At 40.0% G+C, this 17927-nt stretch overlaps 1 protein-coding gene across 2 annotated transcripts in view; it reads right to left on the reverse strand.

Moving 5' to 3' along the window:
- LOC139940573 (ATP-dependent RNA helicase DHX58-like) overlaps window positions 1-16071 on the reverse strand; it is a 20636-nt gene extending 4565 nt beyond the window's left edge. The window contains exons 1-13 of one of the 2 annotated variants that reach the window (XM_071936893.1): window positions 15854-16071; window positions 12551-12676; window positions 10433-10780; window positions 9189-9376; window positions 8004-8270; window positions 6793-7041; window positions 5697-5774; window positions 5246-5414; window positions 3760-3855; window positions 2894-3039; window positions 1442-1583; window positions 628-864; window positions 23-190 (exon numbers count right to left, since the gene is read on the reverse strand). In XM_071936893.1, the coding sequence (XP_071792994.1) occupies window positions 23-190; window positions 628-864; window positions 1442-1583; window positions 2894-3039; window positions 3760-3855; window positions 5246-5414; window positions 5697-5774; window positions 6793-7041; window positions 8004-8270; window positions 9189-9376; window positions 10433-10780; window positions 12551-12676; window positions 15854-15995 (2356 nt within the window). In that variant the 5' untranslated portion in view covers window positions 15996-16071. The remainder of the gene's footprint in view (window positions 1-22; window positions 191-627; window positions 865-1441; window positions 1584-2893; window positions 3040-3759; window positions 3856-5245; window positions 5415-5696; window positions 5775-6792; window positions 7042-8003; window positions 8271-9188; window positions 9377-10432; window positions 10781-12550; window positions 12677-15853) is intronic. The other variant, XM_071936894.1, reaches the window with a different exon arrangement.
- Window positions 16072-17927: the final 1856 nt, after the last annotated feature.

The raw sequence follows: 17927 nt of genomic DNA on the forward strand, positions 1-17927 counted from the left end.
TGGTTTTTAAAAGCTCTTATACCTTGAGCTTGGACTCGTCCGATTTCATTGGAGATGTAGTTGTAGCGAATGACAGTATTACACTGTTGGATGTCGAGCCCTTCCTCAGCTACCGAGGTGGCCACAATAATCTTGTGCCTGCCATCTTTGAACATCTTCAACAGATCCTCCTGTTTAGTTTGAGTTAAGCCTGAAGGAGATGAAACAAACCTAGATGTAGTTATTTGTAAAGTTAGAAAGTAAAGGGTACTTTTTGTATGACACAAAACACAAACTTCCACAGATTTACTTAAAACTTACATGGTTTAAAGATGACGATGGTAGAAAGCTTCCCTTAAAAACATTTGCTGGGGTGCTGTATTTTTGTGAAATGAGTGAGACAATTTTCCACAAAAATAGTGCTCATCTCGTCAGTGAGACTAAAATTATTAACTGTACTTTCGAATAAACTTTGGTGATGATAACTCTTTGTTTGGGGTTTAACAACCTGTGGGATAGATTTCTTTTCTAGACTAACCTAATTTGCAGGTTTAATCATGAATTAAGGATATAGCCTAATGGGAATTAGTCTTTTTACTCTTTAGCTTGGAACTAACATGAAGACCATAAGAAATAGCATTTGCTTACCTCCGGATCCACCGCTGCCGATCAGTCGCCCTGGATTGAGGAAAGCCAGGCTAGGCGTGTTCTCAATCCAAGCAATAAGAGCCTCTGTAGTGACTCGAGTCTTGCAGAAGAGGATCCCTCGTGAGTCTGGGTTCTTCATTGTGGATCCGTTTAGAATCTCGGACAAACGTTCCAAGAGGGGATTCTGGTGTTGTGGCTCGTGACTTGTAGCCAACATTTCAAAGCGTCCCAATTTGTCTACGAAAGAATTTATTAATGTTATTATTATTATTATTTTTGGTAAATTCACTCCACTGCCAGAAGATTGAATTGTACAGCGGTTACACAAGGTAAAAAAAACATCAATGCAAGGAAGGAAATTAGTCTATAAAAACTAAAAACAACAAACAAGCAATCTCCTTTCAAGGAGTTGTTTACCCGAGGGCCTAACCATTTCATAGCTGGAGGGGTGTTGTGTTGAAAGAAATCATTGAACAATTATAATTTTTGCATTTATTTTACTTTTTGACCAAAAAGTATTGATGTTTTTTGACCGAAAAGGTATTTATGAATGGGAATCAAAGTGTGTTGAATCGGTTTTCAACTAGTGGTTTAAACCTGCCGAGGCCTGGTTCTTGATAACTTACCTCGACTTTGTCTCGGTAAAATTATCAAGAACCAGGCCTCAGCGGGTTTAAACCACTAGTTGAAAACCTCTTCACCACACATTGATTCCTTATTGAATCTCCACCTTGCAAACTTTCAAATCCAACCCCAACTATAAAGAATTTCGCCAATCAACAAGTTTGAAGAGATTTTTTTAAATGCGATTTACCTTGAAACATTTGAACCAGTTCTTCCTCTATCTCATTCAGGCCTTCGGTTGCATCCTTGAGTTCTTGAATGTAATGCATGTAATGGTTCATAGCATCTTGAGTCCTAGCATCTCGGTTGATATAAAGACAGTCATTTAACACCTAACACAAAAATAAATGACATTCAAAAAGTTTTTCAAAACTTTAGGGGAACTTTCTTAATGACCCAAACTTTAGTTTACTAAATGAAGTAACACAAGGTCCTCTGAATGTTTTTAACTTTCTGTTTAAAAGCCACACTATACTGTGCAATTTGAGGCTTTCTGAAAATTTTTTAATTTTTTTTTTTATGAGTTTGTGTGAAGTTAAAACAAATTATAACTTTTTTTGTGTGGGGGATTTTGGCCACAAAATTTGCGTGTCAGCTGAAAAATTTGTGCATTTCTGGGTGAAACAATAGCATAGGGAGAACCCTGGAATCGGTGTATCTATCCTGTAGTTTTTTATTACAAAGTAGTTTTAAGATGAAATAATTAAGTTAAACGCTTTTTCAAAAACTGAAACAAGAACAGAGAAAGTATTTCCAAAATTGGACCAAGAACCTTTGATGGCAAAGCTGAAACAAGAACCAAGTTTGCTGAAAAAAAAATGTGAAGAGCTGAGTTTGTCAAAACTGCGATAGAACAGAGTTTGCCAAAATTGAATTATGAAACTAAGTTTTACTCAAAGTTATACAAACCAAGTTTTTTAAAGGCAGTGGACACTTTAGGTAATTACTCAAAATAATTATTAGCATAAAACCTCACTTGGTAACGAGTAATGGGGAGAGGTTGGTAGTATAAAACATGGTGAGAAACGGTTCCCTCTGAAGTGATGTAGATTTCGAGGAAGAAGTAATTTTCCACGAATTTGATTTTGAGACCTCAGATTTAGAATTTGAGGTCTCGAAATCGAGCTTATGAAAGCACACAACTTTGTGTGACAAGGGTGTTTTTTCTTTCATTATTATCTCGCAATTTCGATGACCGATTGAGCTCAAATTTTCTTAGGCTTGTGATTTAATGCATATGTTGAGAAGTGAGAAGACTGCTCTTTGACAATTACCAATAGTGTCCAGTGTCTTTACAATAGATAATAATAATAATAAATAGTGGTTGTAAAGCACCTTACATCCATGACTGGACCCCATGGCGATGTCGTTTAAAATAGCACAAAAAAAGCGGCGGAAACAATCAAGCATAAAAATATTTATAAAGATTTGTTCAGAGCAGTTGGTGCTTAAATATAGAACAATTTTGATAGCTTTCATAGTACAAAATAGTTAAGCACCGACCATTTCTGCAATCACTCAGCACCTGAAGAATCCAACAAGACAAAACAAGACAACAAAATAATTATTAACAAATAATTTGTTGAAGTTTTCATTAAAACCCACCTATAGAAAGGTAGAATTAAAAAAATATCCCTATTACCTTAAGATGATCTTTGCATGTTGTAAGAAGAGTTTGATCGCTGTCAGCTTGTTCAACGAAGAACTTGTCCATTTGAACAAGCCAGTTCTCATACTCCTGGCTGCCACGCTTTGGGCATCCCAATAACCTCATCCATCTGTTTCCCGCTAAAGTAATGAATCAGAGGTTTAACGTAGTGAGAGGTTTGCATAACACATCTTGCAGAAAACTTTGAGGAGTTTCTGTTTTCGACGACAGATGGTTCTGCGCATGCGTCGGCTTTGAGGATGGTCGTCCCTCAATTTCTACGACCGTACTTGGGATGAATCTTCGTTGTGCTGAAAACGACAACGTTTGGCGGAAAAACTGTCGCAGAACCATCCATCGTCGAAAACGAAAACTCCCTATTATCTGGCTATCTAACAACTGATGGTTTTTTGACTGGTATGCTCTAACTGTCTTCAGGAGAAAGTGGACTATCAGCTGATCAAAGCAAACTGTGATCAAAGTGTCAGATTTTCGCTAACACACATTGTTCATGAATACATTCTCTGTGTCTGATAACTAATGGTTTTGATATGCTTCTTAGGCCCCCCCTTACATCTCCAGTTCTTTTCAGAACCAACACAAGAAAGTGGTGCCCACTGTCAACTTTGTTAAACCATGTTCTTTACAATACAATACAATACCCATGGAAAGAGTACTGGAGAGTGAACATTTCTGGAGCCAGCATCCTGCAGTATATGGTGCAAGATTGAACGTAACCACAACCCGTTTCTATGTTGAATAAACTATTTACAAAATGCGAGGTGTATTTTTTTTAAAGTTGAATCTTTCTCAGAAACTTTGTGTGCTTTGTTTCAAATATAAAACATGTCCAAAAATACCTGGAGTTTTTAAAATCTTTGCCTCAATCTTCGCCATGACGTCAATCATTTCTGTGACAAAGCTATCATCTTTGCGGTGTGGTACAGAAAAGATCTCTGAAAACAAAACAAAAAATCATAAAATTGCATTAATTGCATAGGCCTATATACACGATCAAACACATTGTGTCACAGCTTGACTTTTACAGTGGACCACAGATAGTTTTCTTGAAGTAATAATAATAATAATAATAATAATTGTGGCTTCTTATAAAGCGCACATGTCCGTCACTCAGTGACACTCCTGGCACTGTAACATACAGTATTTACTGCAAGATGTGGGACTACGTTCTGCATTATGAGACCTAATTCTGATAGCACCATGTAATGTTTTACAAGGTGCTGTGGCGCAATTGGCTGCCGATCCGACCAGGAACACCGGGGCGAACCCCTTCTCTTTTCGATAAGTGCACTGGGTTCTTTTACATGCGTTACATAACACATGGGACCAATGGCTTAATGTCCCATCCGAAGGACGAGGCAATGGTGAAGTGTCTTGCTTAAGGACACAAGTGCCACAGCTGGGGATTCGAACCCACACTCTGCTGATCAGAAACACCAGAGTTTGTATTCGGTGCTCTTAACCGCTCGGCCACGACACTTCCACAAACATTAGCCTTCACAGTTGGTGTAGGCTCTGTATTCAACTTAAAGGCAGTGGACACTATTGGTAATTACTCAAAATAATTATTAGCATAAAACTTTTCTTGGTGACGAATAATTGGGAAAGGTTGATGGTATAAAACATTGTGAGAAATGGCTCCTTCTGAAGTGCCATAGTTTTCGAGAAGGAAGTCATTTTCCTCAAATTTGATTTTGAGACCTCAATTAGTTTAGAACTTGAGGTCTCAAATCAACTATCTAAACGCACACAACTTCGTGTGACAAATGTATTTTTTCTTTCACTATTATCTCGCAAGTTCAATGACCGATTGAGCTCACAAATGTATTTGTTTTAGGCATATGTGTTGAGATACACCAACTGTGAAGGCTAATGTTTGACAGTTACCAATAGTGTACACTGCCTTTAAACTTTCGCACAGTGACTATTATGGTTTCCTAATTCTTGATATGTTGTCTATAAATCACCATTATGTTAACAGAAGCCAAGAGCTTCACTTGTTTTGTTTTCATATTCTGATCTGGAGGAAAACTGGAGTAACAGACACCAAGGACATTGAAACAAGCTAAATGGAGATTGGCTGGACACACTGCCCGAAGAAATGACAATGCTGGACAGCAAGAATAATGGATTGGCAATCAAGGACATGAAAAGAAAAAGAGGTAGACAGAGAAGAAGGTGGAGAGATGACATCATCCTGGGATGCAGGAACAACATGGACCAGAACTTCAAGAAATAGAAATGAATGGCATTTACATAAAGAGGACCACATCATACACTGGATGAACACGGCCTAAATGAGGATGATGATGATGATAAACAAACCTTCTCGTGGTTTATCCCTCTTTAGTCTTAGCTCTCGCTTGTTCTGTTCACTCTGCACAATACATAGATCCTCCGTGTCCAGATTAGCGCAGATCTTCAGAATGTGCGTCTCGGCCGCATACTGCCCTCCTCCTTTACCTACGCCCAAAGAAGCCGTCAGTCCAAGTATCTACAGAGACAGGGAAAATGGACAGACAGATCACAAGAAAAATACATGCTAATGGTCAACTTTATAATTGTTTTTAGGGAGAAATAGTAGTGGGCAAAGCAACGAATATGTTGTGTAACAGTGCGGGTCATGTCATGTTTGTTCAGCTTTCCTCTTTATACCCTGGAATATTGTGTTCCCCAGCACTTCCCCGTTGTCTATGCTGTTTGGAGTTAGGATGAAGAGGGGTAGGCCTAGACACCAGTTAGAAAACAGTTTTCAACAAGTCGATGTCATCTTTACCTGTGGCCTTGGAGCTTCAGGAGACGACATCTTCAAATCACAGTAACGTGACATCACCGCATTGTAGGGGTCGTCTTTCTGCAAGAAAAAGGAGGCCAAGAAAATCACGTAAATATTCCCATAAAGACAAATATAAGTGAGGCATAAAATTTCTCCGTCGTTTCTACAGAAGTTATCAGCACATCCCCAAAGTAACAAGTCTGACAGGGAAAACAAAATGTTGTGCACTTGTTGAATATGTTTGGTCATTGAATCCTGGCCTTGCCTTTGGAGCGCAACAGATGAGAAGAGGCATGGATGGCATGTATTGCTTTCCTCCACTATGTTGGAGCGGCGCTGCGCTGTCTCCCACTATGTTGAAAAGGGTTCTGGTGGTTGGTTCTGTAAGTTCTTTAAACGGGAAAATGTAATTGTAGTTCAGGCCTCCGCTATGTTGAAAGGGTTTTGGTGGTTGGTTTTGTAAAATCAAGAAGGAAGAAAAGAGGTAATCTCCACAAAGCAGTGCCAATTTAGCCAAGAAAACTTCCAGCAGGGTGGTTTGTTGCAATATAAGTTGGTGTTGAATAGTCGTAATTGAAGTAAACATCAAGGCAGCAGCCAAGAAGTAGAGCATAATGAGTAGCGCACCCCGCAGGGTCCAACAGCACCTACTGATTTTATCAACATACCACACACTGGAAGTGTCGTGGCCGAGCGATTAAGAGCACCGAATTCAAACTCTGATTTCTGATCAGTAGAGTGTGGGTTCGAATCCCCAGCCGTAACACTTGTGTCCTTAAGCAAAACACTTAACCATTGCTTCGTTCTTCGGATGGGACGTAAAGCCGTTGGTCCCATGTGTTGTGTAATGCATGTAAAAGAACCCAGTGCACTTTTCGAAAAGAGAAGGGGTTCGCCCCGGTGCATGTTTCTGGCTGTGGCTGCTGTATGCGCCGCAGCACCTTGTAAACCCTTTTTACTAAATAATTGCGTCTCAAAATTCATCACTGCAATTACCTATCTTTCTGAAAGTTTGGTTATACTCAGCGCCTTGAGTACCTTGTTTGGCTAAGATACGTGCGCTATATAAGACTTCGATATTATAATATTATTTTACCTTACAATGGTGACACTCATCAAGGACCAGCAGACCTATCTTAGAGAGCTCTATGGATTGATCAGAGTTTTGGTCCGGATTCTGAAGGGCATTGACCAAGATCTGCGCCGTCATCACCAAGACGTCCTTCATTTCCAACAAGTCACTCAGGGAGGCCGCGCTGCTCATCCCGCTCCCGGTCAGCCCAATGATGCGCGTCTCATCCATGTACGTCTTGAAGAGACTGCACTGTTGCTCCACAAGAGGAACCTGTAATAAGCAATGAGTTCAAAATAAAACAAGTGGTTGGGATAAATGATACAGAAGTAGGGTTGAACTAATTCGCCTGCTTTTCAGGACGGTTTGGTTACACTGACTCGAGATGGAATCCAATTGCGCTTCCGGTTGGTTGGCGGCAGTTTGTGCCACATCATGGTAATAATATATCTAAATGAGTCTGCACCAAACCAATATGGCTGGCTTTTCAGGCCGGTGTTACATTGACATTAAAGGACTGAGAATATTTCTGGCATGTCTGGACAGGATGCCAGTCACCAGCTCTTATCAGAACCCATTTGCACTCTTGGGTGGGAGGGAAGCAAATATGATTAAGTTTCCGACCAACTTTACGTAAATTACAGAGCTTGAGTCTAATACCCTAACCCGCTCGGCCACCATCACCCCAGTCTTGGACTCCTTTAGAAGTTTCCCATACACTTTAAAATTTCCGATGCAACTGTCCTTTCAAAAACGAAAATGGACATGCCCTCTCAAAGATAAACCTATCAAGACATACCAGAAAAAGAAAAACAAAACAAGGTTCCTCAACGTTCACCTTATACCCTAACCTTGATCCCTAGCCCTAAATTCTAAACACTTTCCCAACTTATCATTTCAATAACCCTAATCCCTAACTTTAATAAGTTGCCCAACCAATCCTTCAATTACCCTTAATAATAATAATTATAAACTTATTATGCGCACATATCTGTCTCAATAGAGACACCCAAGGTGCACAAAAAAGAAAACTAATGTTACATTTAACATAAAACTTTAAACTGATTTAGTAAGAACACTTAAATAAATAAATATGTCTTTAGTCCGGTCTTGAAGCCTTGAAGGGAAGTAGCAGTAGAAATACCTCTTGGAAGAGTGTTCCGAAACTTATCCCTCCCCCTTTATTATACACCTTTCTAACCATATCCAATCACCAATACGCCCTTTCATCTCACCTTGTTGACAAGGAAAATAACCTTGTTTGAGCCCTGGCTCAACACCCTTGATGGGTTACCGACCCTCGGTCCTACTCCTGGCTCTCGATTAAGGAATGCTTTCACCACCCTGGCAGCCATGACAGTCTTGCCAGAGCCAGTTGGGGCCACGATCACTGAGTTTAATCCCTTCAAAGCAGACTGGACTAGCTCCTTTTGAAAATTATGCAGTCTAAGTGGCTGAATATTTTCACCCGATACTTGCATTTCAGAACTTCCAGCCGATGCCTTCAAAAGAAAATTAGAAATTGTAGTAAATTGTAGCGGTACATCAATAAAACTCAAGATCAATGAGCAATAATGTAAATTGAGTGTCGCATTCCCTACTACTTACTATGAGGGCATTCTTAAGAATAAAACAAAAATTCATCAGAATATCTTACCATCAGGGCCCAGTTTTATAAGCTGTTTAACAAAAAAATACTGCTATGCAAATGTTTTTGTTGAGCCAAAAATAGGTGGAGAACCATGCAGTTGCACCAATGTAAACTTTATGAAATTTTGGCTGGTAAACTGCTTCTGCTCAGCAAATTATTCTGAGCTTATTCTGAACTGTAATTTGGAATTGCTCATTTTGCTTATTGCTCTGATCACTGCAAAAATTAACAGTGATCAAGCAATCACTTGAAAGTGAAACATTAATCTTGTCACTCAATCCTTTAAAAATATTTCCCTCAGTATAAATGAGAAGTTCATTATCTCACAACCTTAAACTTCTTGCGATTCGTGTTTATCTCCCGAAGTAACATTTTGTTTCTTGCTTCCTGACATCCCATTTCAAGGAACACACTACCTTGTATCTGGCGAATTGGTCTATGAAAAGTGTTTGAAAACCATTGTTATGAAATGCATGTGATTAGAAAGATGTTTTAAAAGTAGAATATAATTATCTACATAAATATGCCTCGAAATTGCATGTTTTTCCTTTTACTTTGTGAACTAACACGGTCGGCCATTTTGTGGAGTAAAAAATGACCCACAAACCATGGAATTTCAAGGCATTTTTGTGTGGATCATTATATTCTACTTTTAAAACATCTTTCCAACCAACCATTTTTATGCATTTTATAACAAACGGTTCAAAACACTTTTAGACAAACTTGCTTCGATCCAAGGCAACGGCCCCTTTAAGTTCACATATCTCACCCCTTGAGTGTCCGGACACAATATGTTCATCTGTAAAGTTCCACTTACTGGATATCCACTGGTGTTGTCCTCCATAGGGGCGTCACCCTCAAAAATATTTGGCCTATCCATTATGGTACCTGTGTAGGATGATGATGAGGACGCCCAATCCATATCAAAATCTTTGGATGAGAGATTGTTTAACCCATCTGAAAAAGAAATACAGGGATGAGATGGTCAGACTTTTGGCTGAATTCAGACTTTTTATGCCGGCCTGGTGAAGAAAATCAGACAATATTTTTTTCCACAAATAAAGAAATCCTGCTCATTGGTCTGCTTCTCTAGTGCTTTGAATACTGTTTCCAAAAGCTCCTTGGAAACAATAACCCCACGGGTTACCAAACGATAGAAATGCCATCATTTCAACATACCTCTGAATTTGTATCCAAGTTTCAGACTTTTTTGTTAGTAATGACTCTCACCCCTGGAAATATTAATTTTGGTTTTTACCCACACATTGATGACTTTCCAAAGTCCTGTGAAAAAAATACCACAGGCATGTTACTCGGGTGGGATTCGAACCCACGACCCTTGCAATTCTAGAGCTGCAGTGTCATACCAACTATACTATCGAGCTTGCCCGGTAGCTAGAAGCAGCTCGAATCCTATATTTTGGCAGCAGGTACCGCAACGATGTAAGAGATGTTAAGAATTTATTTTTTTTCTTCTTCTTATAATCAAGTTTTGCTCTCTAAAATAATATGTAGTGAAGAGGGACACAGGGTTTTGCCTTTACAGTAGGGTCATCTATTGGTAATTATCATGCATATTTCAAAATTCAACAATTCTATACATCGCCAAATGAAATTTTGAAATATAATCGTCGCTGTTTCAATGATCTATGCAGAGTTTCTTTAAAAAAAAAAAAACATTGTAACTACATGTAGCAACCCTACGGAGCTCTAAGCAAAAATCTTTTTTTTTCTCTCTCTTTGTTCTTTTTCTTTCCTAGAATGTTGAAACTTACTCCAACAGCAAAAGGGTTGAAATTCTAAAGAGATCTACACCAATTTAAAAGAGATTGATATTATTCCACTAGTATTCTGTCAGCGGAACACGAGCAAAGTTTTAAAAAATTCGCAAAATTGCAAGATTTTTGAAAGTATTTTAAAAACAGTCAGAGCTATTTCATCTTTTATATCAACAACCAAAATCACAGGATTACTCATCTGATCAACTTAGAATTAAATAACTGAAGTAGATACCTTCTTTTCTTGCTGAATTGATCATATCTGAAAGTTCTGTTGCCAGACTTGCGTTATTGGTTTTTCTCAAACCATCCAGAAGCTGACCAAAACCTTCCATTCCCTTCTTGAATAGAATTCTCAACAAAGCCTGAGCCCCTCGAGTATTCCCAAATCTTTCCACAACTTGGAATATGCCTTCAGCCTCTTCTTGGCTAAAGCAGAACATCATCGGTAGAATGTCCTCAGGTTGTATCCGATTGATGAGTCTGACGCAGTAAGGCTGCATGATGTGTTTGACAAGCAATCTATCTTCAGCTGCATCAAGCTCTGAGTAACCCTCCAGAACGTTGGCATGGTCGTCATTTCCTAGCAATAAATAAATATTAAAGGAACACGTTGCCTTGGATCGGTCCAGTTGGTCTTTGAAAAGCATTTGTAACCGTTTGTTATAAAATGCATATGGGTAGAAAGATGTTGTAAAAGTAGAATACAATGCTCCACACAAACATGCCACGAAATTGCACGTTTTTCCTTTACACGGTCGGCCATTGATGGGAGTCAGATTTTTGACTCCCATCAATGGCCGACCGTGTTAGTTCGCACAGTAAAAGGAAAACCACGCAATTTCGAGGCAAATTTGTGCGGATCATTGTATCCTACTTTTTTCATCTTTCCAACCTTATGCATTTTATAACAAACAGTTACAACTGCTTTTTATAGACCGACTCGTCCGATCCAAGGCAACATGTTCCTTTAATAACAAATTCTTATATAGCACATTTCACAATAACTGTATCAATGCGCTTTACATTAGTACCCTGGTCATGGGGCCAATAACATCCCTTTTTAATGTTTCTCAGCTCCCTGGGGAGTATACAGCCCTGAGCAACCTATAAGGTGCTTGTGGCTTTTTCATACACAATATCAACCTCTACCCTCGCCATATCAACCTCTACCCTCGCAGGTGCCCATTTATCCCTGGGTGAAGAGAAGCAATTGTAGTAGAGAATCTTGCTTAAGGACACAAGTGTCATGATCAACATTCGAACCCACACTCCGGTGACTGCACCAGTACTTGAATTCGATGCTCTTAACCACTCAGCCATGACACTCAACAGAATTAAAAGTGGAGACATCATATTTAAAGTCGAAAAATAAATTCTTCGCTAGTTATTTTGTTTTTAGAATCTTTTTTTTGTTCAAGACACTTGAAACACTTGAAACCAGTCTTCTCACTTGGTGTATTTCAACATATGCATAAAATAACAAACCTGTGAAAATTTGAGCTCAATTGGTCGTTGAAGTTGCGAGATACTATGAAAGTTGTGTGCTTTCAGATGCTCGATTTCGAGACCTCAAAATATAATTCTGAGGTCTCGAAATCAAATTTGTGGAAAATTACTTCTTTTTTTAAAACTACCTTACTACAGAGGGAGCCATTTCTCACAATGTTTTGTACTAGCAACAGCTCTCCATACTCGTTACTAAGTAAGGTTGTATGCTAATAATTATTTTGAGTAATTACCAATAGTACCACTGCCTTTAAAGGATCTTTGAATGTTCTGGCCATAAAGGTAGATAAAAAGCAAAAAAACAAATTCAGTTCAAAAAAATGAGAGCAATTTCCAAAAAATATTACAACCAACTGCTTTTCTGTTCATGTTTACTTATAGCAGATTTAAAGCAGCTCCATGAAATTGAAATTCAGGCCCTGGTCATCGTTTGGTAAGGTGCCACTCAGATTGATCAGTGTTTTTATATATTTGTTAAAAATTGTTTTGATCATCCATCCACCCCCTATATTTGACATACCCTTTACACTGAAAAACAAAGTAATGCATCAATGAAGCAGACCTTTTCAACTAATGTTCTCCCGGTTCAGGAGTTTTTTTAATGGCTTTTCGTGGCTTCAAGCCTTACCTTTAAAAATTCAAACCGAAGAATAAACCCTTATCTCACCATCTCCCCAGCGGGGGCAGAGGCACTTTAATGCCAGTTTATTATATAACTAAAAACTTAATTTGACCCTTCAGTCTATCATTTGACCGGACCACCAACAATTAAAAAAAGAAAACTCATTTGTCATTTGAAAACATTGACTATTCTAAAGGGGCCCCTAGACTTCAAATCATGTACCTGTAGATCTGAGACAACGAATGAACACTTCATAAGTTCCTTTCTTGTTCCACTTCTTGAGCTCATCAAGGAGCAAAGAGACAGGGGCTTCGTCATTGAGGATGCGTTCTGACCTGGTAAATGTTTCTGCAGGAAGTACAACAAGCAAACTTTATCATAGTTCTAGGAGTATACGCCTCTCTTAATATTAATGCACGACGTCATAATTCTGACCCCAAATGAGGCTATAGGCGCACGTCGCCATCACTTGCAGTGGATCGTTTGGGGTTAGAATTGTGTTTTGCAACTCATGCATAAATATTAAGAGAGGCGTATTCGCATCAGATTGCATTTATGACAGACTGGCTTACGGGGAACAATATAATAAGCGTCTGGAACAAATATGTAACTTCAGAACATTGTTTCTTTTGGGGGGCAGTCAGTTGTGGACCAAGGTTTTAGCCAGGATTTAATAAAAAGGTAGTAATAAAAGGGTGTCCAAATTTTCAGGAAATTCTAAAACTGGGTGTTCACAGTGTTCACTTAAAATTTAAATGACAGGGTACCAAAATTTTAAACAGGGTGTCCAATTAGACCATATCAAATATGACGTTAGCCTTGATCAAGGCTGTTGACGTACTGTGGCCCGGTTCGCTGCACACGCATGCAGTGCATACACAAATGTACATTACCATACATTGTACAGCGAGAACAGTATAGCATAGTCGTGAGTACGGTCGTGTCTTTCTACGTTCAACCTCGCACACGTGGCTCAAACAACAGCCTTGATGGGTTTCTAAAGCTTTATCGGAATTCCGATAAAAGGGTATTCATGATGTGGGCGTGTCATTCTAAACATTGGCCAATCACAGGCGCGATTGAGAATGACGTATACTGCTAGCAATCATGCCACGTCCATGTGTGTGTGCGTACGCTAGCTGTATGGACATACTACGTGCTTTTATAGCATGCAGTGTCGTGAGCGTGGTGTATTATTAGCTATGATTGTAAAGGGGTCTGAATGCGCTGCCGGACGGGTGAGCCGGACAAGACTCACCCTGTCGGTAATGGTGTTGAACAACTTCGAACAACTTCCGTTGTCTTGCGTTTCATTATAACACGAGGACTAGCATCATAATTATATTACAACGTAGCTGGTAGATTTGTCCCTGAATTGAAAGCTGCTGTACTATAAGTGGAACGTTGTAGTGTAGTACTAGTATGGCAAGAGTTAGTTTATGAAATTGAACTTTACTTGTAGTTGTTGTTCAGCCACACGCCATCTGCTACCGTCTGGTATGTTCGACAACACATATTTCCGATCCCCAACTTTGATTTACCACGAGAAACGTAATAAATAATATATGTGTACAGTAAGACAAAATAAACAGCTGGGTTTCTTATCTCATCTGGTCTGTGTTTGTGCTTCAAGGGGATGGGGTGTGTTGTACTGTCATATGCCCAGCACCTAAGAATTGTTACCAAGTAGCCATCTTGCCGGAAACCCATGACACCTGGATACTTTTTTAACCTTTCTCAAACACATTTCACATGGTCTAATTGTCTTCCTTCTATTTCTCAACCCATGATTGATGGATTAACCGCGGTTGTTATATTTTGTTGAAAGTTTCTTTAGTGGTTTTGCAAATTATACACCACTGATTTCCAGCGACTTCCAGTTTTGTTTTACTAGTATAGTAGGGATTTCTCCCTCGCCCGCCGCCATTGCAACTACAGCCACGAGCACATGTGTGCGAGTGCTTGCAGAACGTTGTGATTGACATCGCAGCGAGAGTTTATAGGTCAACCAACAACCAATGAGAACGGGTTGTTAGTATACATTAGCATAATGAGCTCCGCCCTAAATTTTGGCAGTTACAAAACCATCAAGGCGCTACTTAGGAAGTACCCATGTACCGTAAGTGTACCGTATACAGATGGTACATGTACATGTACAGTACGTATGTGTACATATGCTGTACACATATGCTGTACACATATTATATGCACTGTGTTATTTAATGTATGGGGGTGCGCTGGCGGAATTCAGTGATGGGGATTGGGATTTTGCAGATCGCGGCTGGCTGTAGCGCCTTGATCAAGGCTAATATGACGTTACCATTCAAATACCTGCCCACAACATGGCGCCTGTGAGCATAGGTGCGTGCATGTGCCATAACAATCCATAGAGCTATTTAAGAACTAGAGGGCGCACAAGCTTAGATTTGCGGCCCGGTGTGCAGCCATTTTGTAAGTTGACAAAATAGCATTGCATCATATACAACGCGCAAACAACGTCCTTACAAAAATGACGCGCGGGTCTCCTTTTGGTCTCGTCGCGTTGTGCACGCAGCATCACCAAGTGGGCCCTCTAGTTCTTATACACAACCCTATGTAAAAATCAAACCATGTCTACATGCTTCTTCAGATGTAGGCCTTTATAAGGACACGCATACGGCCCGTATACGGCCCGTACATTGCCCACTTTCATAGCAACAAAGGGGTTATTCAATATGGTATACACATTATTTTCCTTGTGCACAGAGGGACACATGGCCCTGGAATTTATGCTTGAAATCTCCTTTTTGACATCTGCGTTGCTTTTGAATAGCTGAAATGTCAAAGCACAGGGCCCCATTATGAGTCTAAGTAGACCCAGTATGAGTATAGGCCTATCTGGGGCGCTGTACTCCTGTCGTACTATTGTCATTATTGGTTGATAACGACAAATTTTCGAAAAAAAAGGAGTATGTACAGCGTTCCAGTTCTGTCTAGGTCTATAAGATAGTAAAATAAATGGATAAAATATTAATACCGAGTACAACACAAAATCGTACAATTTGTATATTGGCCAAACTGAAAATATTTTGTTAAATACGGATGGAAGGTACTTCTAGAAACTATAAGGCTGCCCTGTGAGCCTTATAGTTTCTAGAAGTAGGCGGAAGGGAAATTCCAATAACTCGGCTGAAGGGAAATTCCAATAACTCGGCTGAAGGGAAATTCCAATAACTCAGCTGAGCACACACATGACAAACCATCACACATCATCAAATCTTATAATACCCCTCTTAGTTAGAGGGGTATTATTAGAGGGGTATTGTTAGAGTCTAACAATTTACACTTAAAAGCGAACAAACCAAACTTATAAGATATTTTCCATATACTATATAGGCCCCTACTGCTAGATTTTTCAGCCCACGACTGCGATAACACAACCCTTTCACCCCGACAGTCGTACCACATTATTGGCCAAGGTCCGGACAAAACAAAAATAGCTCCCTGTATAACTTACCGATCGTACAAATAAAAAAGACCCCTTACCTTCGCTCATGCCACTTAAGCAAAACAGTTCTGTCAAAAACTCTCCGGTTAGGTTGAAATTCTCCTTCAAATAATCCCGGAAAGTTTCGGTAATAAACGGTAATTTTTGGTCCTCATTATTGTCGGGTGTGGCGTTGGCCATGATGGCCCAAAATGAGTAAAATCACTGCCAAAAATTACAAGTCTACGACGTATAACAATGCTTGACTGTGCCCCATTTCGTGAGTGTTGTTGTGAAATAACAACCGAAAGGGGATTTCCCCGATGAGAAATGTCAGACTTGGAGCATGCGCACTTACACACGTACATAGACTCTTGCGTCAGCCGTTTTAATCGAACAAAGGTTAAATTCATGGGGTGGTCGACGGTTATTTAAAGCACATGCAATTTACTTTAATTGATTAATAATTGACTTCACATAATTTTGTTATCAGAAGAGGAATTTTAATGCTTCACAGCAAGTGTTTTAAAATCTACTTCAATTCGTTCTACATCCATGTTCGTACCACTCGTCGTACACGTCATGAATCCTACCCGTATAAAAGCTACTAGCGGGATGCAGCGCTTTGCGCGGCCCGGCTAGATGAGAATTGTAGTATACAATGGGTGCTTTCGTTTAGCTTCCGTGGGTCAACCCCGATGTGGTGTATTTTATTTTTTTGCAGGACGAACGTGGGCACACAATTACCCCACGTTCGTCTTCGAACCAGAAAAAACCCATACACGTCACCACGTGAGCCTTCCCGTGGCGTGGTGACGTCGGTGCACCTCGGGGCAGCCCCAAGAGCCCCGCGTGGATTGGGTCACTTGGGGCTGCCCCGAGGTGCACCGACGTCACCACGGGAAGGCTCACGTGATGATGTGTCTGGGGTTTTTTCTGGCTCGAGGACGAACGTGGGGTAATTGTGTGCCCACGTTCGTCCTGGAAAAAAAATAAAATACGCCACATCGGGGTCGACCCAGGGAAGCTAAACGAACGCACCCAATATATGATGCTAAATGTAACGTGGGGTTGAATGTTGTGTTTGGAGAGGTAATAATCGTTTTAGTAAAATTTGATTTGAAATTGTATTGAATGTGGGGTTGAGGGTGGTATTCAGAGGGACAGAGGTATAATAATCATTAGTAGAGTTGGATTTGAAATTGTATCCATAAATACCTAACACAGTTTATATCCATTGTGATAGTCGATATTGATGGTAAACCACTCATCTTATATACCGCCCTCTATTGATAGTGTATAAAGCAACTCATGTATACAAATGTTCTTTGACTGAACATTACCCGAAGTGGTCTGAACAAGTCAAGTAGTCATTGCCTCTTTCCTTTAAGTCTTAATCAATTCTCTGATGTTTACTGTTTCACTGTATTATCCGCTCATCTGACATCATGTTATGGGTTCATTAGATTGGTCAAGAGGGCACCACGTGGGGATGTTTGAACAGATGATATAACACCAGTAAAAAGTGTTGAAACATGGGCGTGACACGAGAGCTTGCACTTGTGTTTATAAGACAGTTTCTTCATCCCTATTGGTCAAGAAAGCAACGGTTGGAACAGCAAAACGACTGGAACTGACACATACTCGCGACGCACACAGCTATCTCCGTATAAGGAGTTGTTTACCCGAAGGTCTTACCATTTCATAGCTAGAGGGGTGCTGTGTTGAAAGAAATCATTGAACAATTATAATTTTTGCATTATTTTACCATTTTGACAAAAAATCGGTTTTCAACTGTTGGTTTAAACCAATGGCGGGACTCATGGGGGGGGGGGACGTGGTTATACACTGAGTGCAATACTTGGGTTTCATGATAAAGGTGGTCGAAAAGATGAGGGGGTTGATATTGCGTCCCCCACCCTCCAAAAGATGGGGTGGGGTACATGTCCCCCTGTGTGTCCCCCCCCCTCCCCTGATTGACGCCCATGCCTAGAGTCGAGCATTTCCATCAATTTTGGCCAAACATATGGGGTGGGGTTGGTTGACCAGCATTTTTATCAAATTCCCCTCAACCTGCCCGAATGCACATAAAACATGCCAAAAAGTGCCGGTGTCTATTGCGCACACTCATTG

This window comes from Asterias amurensis, chromosome 8 (genome assembly GCF_032118995.1).
Source record: "Asterias amurensis chromosome 8, ASM3211899v1".
Lineage (NCBI taxonomy): Eukaryota > Metazoa > Echinodermata > Asteroidea > Forcipulatida > Asteriidae > Asterias > Asterias amurensis.